The following is a 9616-nucleotide window of genomic DNA, read 5'->3' on the forward strand; positions in this document are numbered from 1 at the left end:
CCTGGTGCACACCTCTAGGAGTGAGGTACCCAGTTGCATGCAGAGGGGAAACCGAGGCAGGGGTGCAGTGGTCCCTAATGTCACTTGGGTCTGTCCTCCAGCTTTGAATACCCCTGCTGTGTCCGTGCTGATGGGGGTGGAGGAGAGCCCTTTCCGGCCCTGCTGGGGCCTCGTGACCCAGGGGCCCCCTTCTCCTCCTTTCCTCACCCTGCCTGGTTCCTCTTTCTACAGAGTGCTTCCTCGCCTTTCTGCCAACCCCACCCCGGAGTGAGGCACTGACTGGAGGGCAGTTCTGACAGTCTGGCCTTGGGTGTCCAGCCTGAGCAGGTGTCTTGGGCCCCCTGTGCACTATCCACACCACCTTTCCAGGCCCAAGAGGGGAAGAGGAAGTGCTACAGCTGGGGGAGATTTTCTCCAGTGCCAGAGCTGGCAGAACCTTCTAATAGGTGTACCCAGCAGGTCCCCACAATCCTGGGCCTCCTGTGTAACAGGATCACATGGCCCCAACTCAAAGGTCCCTGGCGCTCATCCCACAGTGTGGGCCACTTCAGGGTGGACAGCGATAAAGAGGCATTGGGTAAGTATCTTGGAAGGGAGGTAAAGCTCAAGATCCTGCTGGACCTCACAAAGGGAGGGGCACTGGGTACAGTTAGGTAAGCAGTGACAACCCCATTCCTAAGCCCAGCACCCTCCCACCTGGGTCAGTCCTGCTTTGCCCAGTGTGTATCTGGGTGACTGCAGGAGACCCCAGACAGGCCCTCAGCTGCCACCCAGCACCAAACTATCACCACCCTCTCAGGAATCAGGTGAAGCCCAGGACCCCACAAGCAACCCTCCTACTGTCCCAGGGAAGCGGGAGTACAGTTCCAAACACACGAGTTAACTCTGGTATGCCTGCAAGGTGGGATTAGGTTCATTTTACAGATGGGGATGAAGCAAGGTAACGGATGCTTGCAGGGTCCCACAGCTACCAAGCGGCAGGGTGGGGATTCCGCCCCGGGCTTCTCCCTGAACGCTGCCACCCGCCCCCCCTTCACCCCCGCCCTGGGGGGGAGGGGTTGCAGCAGGCTGCCGGGTGCCTCAGTGTGCGAGCCCGAGGGGCCGCAGGGCAGGAAGCACCTGGTCTGGAGCGGATGCAAGAGGCGCCTGGTTCCGGTCCGGCTTCCGACACCGGGGCCCGGGGGGCGGGAGGAGAGGCTGGGCCAGAGAAACCAGGCGGCGAAGAGGAGACGGTGGCGGCGCGAGTCCCTGTGAGGGCGCGGTAGCTGGAGCACCCGCCTGCGCGCGTGCCTGCGTCCTGGGGGCGCGCCCACGCTGGGAGGATGGGAGGAAAGGGAAGGGGGTAAAGGTCCCTGCGGGCATGAGCGCCAGGCTGCCGCCCCGTGGCCACCTCGGGAACCGCAGGCGCCGGCGAATGGGTGGCTAAGCACTTAACTTGCCGGTGATCAGCTTCCCTGTCCCCCACCCAATACACACAGAACACTCCAGTCAGAAACACTGACAACTCCTCATTCAGGCGGGGACAGACACCCCCCAGATGCACAGAGCTCTCCAAGGGAGTTAATATAGATGGACAGAGGAACAAACCCCAGACAAGCAGCTGAAGAGATGGACAGGGCCCCTGAAGCAGATGGACGGACAGACCCCAGGAAGGCTCCCCATTCAAATACACGACAGTCAGGGGAAGGTAAAAGGTCTTTATTGGCTCAGTCTATGCCTGGACCAGCAGCACCCCCTGGCCCAAGAGGGTTCTGACTGGGGGCCTCTGGACAGTCCGCGGGGGTGGCTTCAGCGGTGGCCTTGGGTGTTGGGGGGCTATGCGAGTAGCAGCACTGGTCTCCCCGTTGACAGGTGCCCTGGTGGGAGTATGGTGAATGTAAGTGAACCCTGGCCCAAGCGCGGCAGCCTCCACTGGGTTCCTTTCCTGGATGGGGAACTCACTCCTACACACTTGCCTGGCCCCAGCTCTACCAGCCTCACCAGCCCACTGGCCCAGCCCAGTTGCTGGGAGGGGAACCCATGTGTGCTTCAATGGGAGTTGGGGAACACCTCACCTCCTTGAACCTCTTGCAGGGAAATGTCTTGAGCCGGGCAGCCCGCTGGGCCGGGTCCTCATCCGGCTCCTTTCGCTTATTCTGGAGCAGCCTGCGTCTCTCTTCCATAGCTTCACCTGCTGCCTTGCCTCTGTGTAGGGAGATGAGTAGCGGGGGCTCCATCTGGCCTTTGCACCTACTCCCCCCAGCCGAGCCGCACCCCCACCCCACGCTCACTCACCCTGGCCGGGCGCGGGGCCGGGGACCCCAGTTGGCCTCAGGGTTGGCCTGGAAGCGCTTGAGTCCTCGCTGGCGGGAGCTGGGGTTGGCATCGTCCCGGATGGTGAAGTTGGCCTGCAGCCTAGGGAAATGGGGGTGGGGGCTGAAGGACATCTGCATGTGGGCGGGCACACACCACCCAGGCCACCAGCCCCCTTCAGTGCAGCTCCATGCGCCTTGGGAAAACCATGCCTGCAGATGTCAGGCTCCTATCATTCATTTAATGAACATTTATCGAGTGTCTATGGTGTGCCTTATATCTTGCCGCCAATAAAGCTGACATTCTAATGCACGAGACAGGGACTTCCCTGGGGGTCCAGTGGTTAAGAATGCGCCTTCCAAGGCAGGGGATGCGGGTTCGATCCCTGGTTGGGGAACTAAGATCCCACATGTAACTAAGCCTGAGTGCTCTAACTACTGAGCACACATGCCACAACTAGAGAGCCCACTGCTGCAACTACAGAGCCCATGTGCTCTGGAGCCTGTGTGCCACAACCAGAGAGGATCCCACATGCTGCAGCAGAGGATCCCGTGTGCCTCAATTAAGACCCGATGTAACCAAAAATAAAATAAATAATTTAAAAAAAGAAACTGAAATTAAAAAAAAAAAAAACACACAAGACAGGCAAGCAATGGAGCAAATCAGAAACCAGCAAATTATATTGTGTGAGGGCATGAGATTCAGAGTTTTAGGGAAAAGAGAGCAGGGTAGAAGGAATGGAGTGTCTGGGAAGGAGGGCAGTGTAGGACAGGGCAGCAGGGACACTGGAAGAAGGTCAGGGAAGAGCCAGGAGGGGACCTGCAGACGGCACTCCAGGCAGAAGCAGCAGCCACACAGCAGCCCTGAGAGGAGCTGTGCCTGGTGAACTTGAATGAGGAGTCCAGTGTGGAGTGAGTGAGGGCACAACTGAGGGCAGGACGGTGATGGGGAGATGGTGCAGGGCCTGCAGATAAAACTGTGTTTCTCTTGAGTCGGGTGGGAGCCACAGAGGGTTCTGAGTAGAGGCGGGATGGGATCTGACTTGTGCTCACAGGTATCCTGTGGCTGCTGTAGGGGAAGGAGAGCTGGGGGACCAGGGTGAAGGTGATTGCACTGGTCCAGGTGAGCAATACTGGGGCCAGAATAGGGTGAGGGCAGAAGGGGAGGGAGGGAAGTGGCTGGATTCTGGATCTCACTTGAAGAATGAACACGTGTCTGTGAGGGGAAGTGTCTGTGTCATCTACTTCACGTGCCTGTGGGCAACCTAACCCATTCCTGTGCCTGTACCTGGGCTCCACACTGAGAATGCGGAACGCCGGGCTAGTCTCCGACAGGCGCTCCCGTTTCACTGGACACTCCTTCTCCTGGGAGGCAAAGGTCAGAGGTGAGAGGATGCTGGCACTGACCCTCCCCCGCCTTCCCAATTCCAGCTGGTCAGGCCTGGCCTCACCCAGCAGCGCATAATGTCCCAGAGGGCCGAGGAGGGGGCGTCCGTCTTCACGGCATTCTTACAGGCGTGGGAGAGGGAGACCCGGAAGCCGGCGTGGAGGAGGGCCGACCTGGGGAGCGGGAGGGGATCATGAGGGGTAAAGCTGAACCCTGAAGTCGGTGCTGACCTGTGTGTGAGTGTGAGCTTTGTCTCACAGACTGGCAAGGCTGGACGTCTCCCGGCAACTATGTTGCCTGCATAACGCCGGTGATCCTAGCAGTCAGGCTATCCCCCTGGTCAGGGCTCACGGCTTCTAAGAGCTGTTCTAAGCCCTGGTGCGTGAGAAGCCCTAGACCTGGGTCACGTTTGATCTCCATTTTACAGGGGACTCCGGCTCAAGAGGGGCCCGACTGACCCCAGGGCACCAGGGGTCAGACGCGGGCTCCACCCCAGGCCTGGCCTCACCTCAGCTGCAGGAGGCTGGGCGTGTTGCAGTGGATGGCACTGCTCAGCTGGTCCAGTGTGTAGTAGAGAGGCACATCCGGGAGCTCCTGCGAGGGAGGAGGGGACGGGTGTGCAGCGGACCGAAGAAGGATGGCTGAGCCCCAGTGGAGCCCCCTCCCAGTCACGGCCCGCTCCCCACCTCGGTGATGACACTCAGGACCCCGCGGATCCGCTCCGAGGTGTGGAAGCGGCCAGGGTTGGCGCTCACAGCCTCTAGGACACGGCCCACAAAGTCCAGGTCGTGGAGGGGCTCTGCCCACATGGGGCCACCAAGCTGTAGACACAAAGGGACCAGATGAGCAGGGACTGGGACTGCCAGGACCCCCACCTCCCCTATACCTTCCCGCGACCCCCGCCAGTCCCACCTGGTGTCGCTGCCCACAGTGCTCGCACTCAGGGGCCACGGGGGGACCGCAGGCTGCGGAGAACTTGACCCTGCACAAAGAGGGGTAAGGCTTGGGGTGGCAATCCTGGCTGGGATGCCCCTTCACTTTCCTCCCCAGCTCACCCTTGCTCACCGGCCACCAGAAGCTCCCGATGCTTTGCCAAGGCGCTGAAGGTGGAAGGCCCCACAGCCCACACACTGGTACACCAGCGCCTGCTTGCTGTGGGGGACAAAGGTGGCCACCAATTCCCAGCATGGTCATCACACCCCAACTCTGCCCTCAGGCTGACGGGGTCCCCTTTAGGACCCCCATTTCCCCAGGGCAGGACCATGTCCCCACCCCCACCTCAGGGGAAAGGCCCTGTTGCCTCCCTTAATCCATCGCCCCTCCCTGCCCCAGGCTAACCTGGCCGAGGCCTTGACCTTGGCCTGGCCGGTGAAGACACGAACAAAAACGCGCACGTAGAAGTCAGCGCTGATGCTGAGCAGCGGCACCACGAAGCGCTGGTAGCAGTTGGCGCGGAGGTCCAGGCTGTGCAGGACAATCCTTAGGGCCTGGCATGGGGGATGGGTGCCAGCCATCAGCCCTGCCCCCACTGCCACCTCCCCTACATGGAGCCACACAAGGTGCTCACAAGCACAGAGTCAGGGCCGGCTCCTGGGGTTCCAAGCCCGGCCCTGAGTGAGCCTTGGCAAGTGAAAACTTCAGTTCCCTCATCTGTGAAATCACACTAGTCTGTCTCTTTATGGCCCTGCCGGGGACACTAAATGATTAAGGAAAGCACAGGCCCAGGAAACCAAACCTCTTCCAATTAGCACTGTCAGCATGCCCCATGCTGTGTGATGTGGCCCAAAGACCTGCATTCCTCTGGGCAGGATACTGGGTGCTGCAGAACTGCCAGGACCTACTCTTTGCCAGGGGCTGCAGTGAGAATCTGACACAGGAAAGGAGGCAGCATTTCCCAGACTGACCTGACAACAGGGCCCTTAAGCAACGAGGACAAGAGCCCTCCTTTCCCAAACCCTTGACATAACCAGCCCTGCCTTCTCGAATGCCCACAGCAACCCAATGGCATCTGGGCCATCATCACACCCATTTCACAGATGCAAAAACGGAGGCCCAGAAAAGGTGAAGTCACTTGCCCAGAGCCACCAGCAAAACTAGGATCTGAACCCAGAGCTAAATGCAAACCTGGAAAAACTGCCCTTAAAAAAATAATTTTGCAGGAGTTCCCTGGTTGCCTAGTGGTTAGGATTCTGGGCTTTCACTGCCGTGGCCTGGGTTCAACCCCTGGTCAGGGAACTGAGATCCCACAAGCCACATAGTGTGGCAAAAATGAAAATAAAAACAGAGAGAAAAAGAAAAAGAAAAGTTGTTGAAGTAGAGAATACTAGAAAGGACAATGTAACCACCCGCTCTTACCCTGGGCAAAGCTACCGCCCCCCTGCCCCCCACCCCCCACCAAGAACCATAACTGCCAGCCCACGCTCTCAGGAACTATGCTGGTTAAAGGACGTGCTTGCCATCAACATCTGGGATGGATCTGGCCCTGGCTGCCTGGAGGAAGCTGAGCAGGTCTGGGGTCAGGGAGGAGAGCTGGGAGGCCCCTCACCATCTCATGGCAGGCTCGGCTCTTGAGGGCCATGGCCCCGTACTTGCTGTAGCAAGTCTCCCCGCTGTTCCCCGCCAGCACTGCCATATCTGTGCAGGTCACGCAGAGCAGCCCTGTGGGGAGGGACCGGGCAGTGAGGACCCTCCAACGCCCCAAGTCCTGCTCCATACGTACCCCCGCATCAGGCTGGCCTCACCTCCTTCACTCACAGCCTGCACGGCTGCATCCAGGAATGGGGCGGGGCTGCCATATGGGTCCAGGTCGATGACATCAAACCTCTCCGACAGCTTCTGGTGCTGGTACATCAGCATCCTGGGAGCAAAAGGGCCAGGTCCTCAGCTCCCTGCACCAGGGACCCACGCTGTCCCTTACATGTGTTCACTCATGCAATGTGATGGTTTTGGCCTGGACTTGGGGGCCAGCTGCCCGGGTTCAGATCCTGGCTTAGCCATGTGCTAACTGTATTAACTTTTCCTCCTAGGGTCTGTCTACCCATCTAACAACTACAATAATAATAGGGAATTCCCTGGCGGTCCAGTGGTTGGGACTCTGTGCTTTCACTGCCGAGGGCCCGGGTTCAGTCCCTGGTCAGGGAACTAAGAACCCACAAGCCACCCATCCAGGTCAAAACAAAACAAAACAAAAAACAAACAAAAGAATGGCAATAATAATGGCCAAAGATTGATGTAGCACATATATCTAATATTGTTTCAAGCAGTTTATAAACATATTAACTCATTTAATCACACAGTCTTCCACAGATTTGAAACTATTGTTGTTCTTTGCAGTGAGAAAATGCAAATGCTACTAACCATATTATTTATAATTGCAACCCCTCCTTCTCTCCTTCCCCCATCCTTTGTACCCTTATTCCCCCACCCCGACCCCGCCTCCAGCACTTCTCACCTCTAGTTTACTACACAGTTTATTTGTCATCTGTGTCTCCTATTAGATTCTAAAATGGTCAAGAAAGCAAATATTTTAAATTCATTTATTTTCTGTAAAGGGCCAGGTAGCAAATATTTTAGGCTTTTTGGGTCACGTGTGGTCCCTATCACATATTCTTCTTTTTCTAAACCTTTAAAAATGTAAAAAACATTCTTAGATGGCAGGCCATAAAAAAACAGGCTGTGGGCCTCACAGGCTGTAGTTTGCTGACCCCTGCATTATGAACTCCACAAGGTCAGGGATTTTGTCTGTACTGTTTACTGACGCAGTCCTGACAGTAAGATTGGTGCCTGGCACTGGATATACACTGGTTCACTTGACTGAATAAAAGTACAAGAAGTTAAGTCTAAAATGGAGACCAGGGGAATTCCCTGCTGGCGCAGTGGTTAAGAATTCATCTGCCAATGCAGGGGACAAGGGTTCCATCCCTGGTCCAGGAAGATCCCATATGCCGAGGAGCAACTAAGCCTGAGTGCCATAACTACTGAACCCCAGCACAAGAACTACTGAAGCCTGAGTGCCTAGAGCTTATGCTCTGCAACAAGAGAAGCCACCGCAATAAGCCCTGCAATGAAGTGTAGCCCCTGCTCACCACAACTAGACAGAAAAGCCCGTGCACAGCAACGAAGACCCAATGCAGCAAAAAGAAAAAAAAGAAAAAAGAGAGAGAGACCATAATGGTACTTGTTTTCACCTCCAAGCACAAGCTATGCAAGTATAATCAGTACAGAAGCCCCTATAAAACTATTGTCCTTGCTTTATAGACCAGGAAACTCATGCTCAGAGAGGCTAAGGACACCCTCTTAAGGTCACAGAGGAAGAATACGACACAGCCAGGATTTGACCCCAGGGAGCTTTGTTCCTAAAAGCATCTTCCAGCAGCCAGCCTCTACTGCCCAGCACCTACCGGGCATCTGCCTGGCTGGGCTGCACAAGGTGGGCCACATCGTTGAGCTGCACATTATGGCGCATGAGATCCACGGCTCGGGCAGAGGCATCGTTGGCAACCACAGATCGGAGCCCAGGCACCTCTTGCGCAAAGCGAATGGAACGCAGGCCCGAGGCTGCCAGGCCTTCCAGTACTCGCAGCCCTTCCTGTTGGAGTAAGCAGGGAGCCCCACTCACATCCATGTCCCCATCCTCTGCTGGGCCCCAAGGAGCCCCCACCACCCACCTCCTGTAGCTGTCCCCCTCCAGGAGCCTTCCTTCCTTCATAACCCACTGGACTCCAGGACTGCTACCTCCTATGTTCAGGCCCCACCTTGCAGATATCCCCCACAGCAGCTGTTCGAGGTTGGTCTTCCGGGGTCAGGTTTCCACCCCCTTTCAGTTCAGCCTTGTCCTCCTCTTGCTCCGACAAGTCCACAACCACCTTTTGCACATCCTTCTCACCTGGCACCTTGACTGAAGCCATCCAGAAGTACAAGTCAGAGGATATCAAAATGCCCTCTAAGAAACCTCCCCCTACTCTTCAGAATACAGAAGATTCAGGGAAGAAAATCTTCCCCAAAGTCCTGGAGAAAGGCTAAGGAGCAGAGCCTAGGGCCTGCCATAAGGCTGGAGCCTTTCTGCAAGGCAAAGAAGAGACGGGGCGGGGCAAGGAGAGAGTCTGTGTGACACCCCTGCCCACCAGGAGCCCAGACCTCCACTCACTCTGGATTCCTTTGGCCCCAAGCTGAATGCGAGCAAACTCGGTGATCACAGCACATCTGCGGGAGACGGAGAGTCAGCTCACACCCTCTCACCCTCACAGACCCACTGCCCTCTGCCAAGCTGACCCCGGACACCAGCTCACGTCAAGTCCCGGTTGAACTCCTGCACTGGGTTGTAGAAAACTTCGTTGGCGCTGGGGAAGACGATCTTGGCGGCCCCCTCGGTGACCGTCGTCTCTTGAACCTCAGGTGGGCGCTCCTCTCCGCTGGGCTTGGTGCCATTCTCCATTGCCGCTGGGTCCGGCGGCCCTTGGGGCTGCCCCTCCATAAACCGGGCTCTACAGAGACCGCGGGCGGAGCGTAGAGTCAGGTTTAGCCACAGGACGATCCTCGCATGGGGCATCCGCGGGCGCCTCTGCCCGCCAAGCCTGCTTCGGAGAGTCGGGGAGGGAATAGCGAAAGCATCAGAGAGCTGCGTTCCCGGTCGGGTGGGCTACACAACTATAAAGTAGGGACTAAGGAGACACCGTGGCCTCGGTAAATTGACACCACCCCCACCTTTGGAGGACTGTCCCTGCGAAGCCGGAAGCCCTCGAGCGGGCCCACCTATGGTCCGGATCCCTCCCTGCGTCGCCCAGGCCCTCCTCACTTTCTCTCGCGGCACAGAAATCCAAATTGGTCTCGGTGCACGTTTCCCGGATTAAGACCTGGGCGCCGCCATGTTGGCACAGTGGGAGGGCAGATCACGTGACAGGATTTAGTCAATCGCTGAGGCTACCTACAGTGGGTGACT

General features: G+C 57.3%; 1 protein-coding gene across 6 annotated transcripts; it reads right to left on the reverse strand.

The window, feature by feature from the left end:
• Positions 1 to 1683: 1683 nt before the first annotated feature.
• TRMT1 (tRNA methyltransferase 1) lies at positions 1684 to 9568 on the reverse strand. 6 transcript variants are annotated; one of them, XM_057709186.1, is made up of 17 exons: positions 9473 to 9568; positions 8967 to 9254; positions 8825 to 8880; positions 8433 to 8575; positions 8079 to 8266; positions 6420 to 6535; positions 6224 to 6336; positions 5017 to 5165; positions 4744 to 4830; positions 4591 to 4660; positions 4365 to 4499; positions 4187 to 4272; positions 3743 to 3851; positions 3580 to 3656; positions 2275 to 2394; positions 2055 to 2184; positions 1684 to 1856 (listed from the first exon to the last, which is right to left on the reverse strand). In XM_057709186.1, exons 2-17 carry the CDS (start codon positions 9224 to 9226, stop codon positions 1707 to 1709), a joined length of 1989 nt encoding a protein of 662 aa, XP_057565169.1. In that variant the 5' UTR covers positions 9227 to 9254; positions 9473 to 9568; the 3' UTR covers positions 1684 to 1706. The 6 variants fall into 6 exon arrangements, with proteins under 6 accessions (XP_057565169.1, XP_057565168.1, XP_057565167.1 ...); XM_057709185.1 differs by having other exon boundaries at positions 8967 to 9251; positions 9473 to 9563; XM_057709184.1 differs by having other exon boundaries at positions 8967 to 9251; positions 9382 to 9552.
• Positions 9569 to 9616: the final 48 nt, after the last annotated feature.

Source organism: Hippopotamus amphibius, chromosome 15 (genome assembly GCF_030028045.1).
Source record: "Hippopotamus amphibius kiboko isolate mHipAmp2 chromosome 15, mHipAmp2.hap2, whole genome shotgun sequence".
Taxonomy (NCBI): Eukaryota; Metazoa; Chordata; class Mammalia; order Artiodactyla; family Hippopotamidae; genus Hippopotamus; species Hippopotamus amphibius.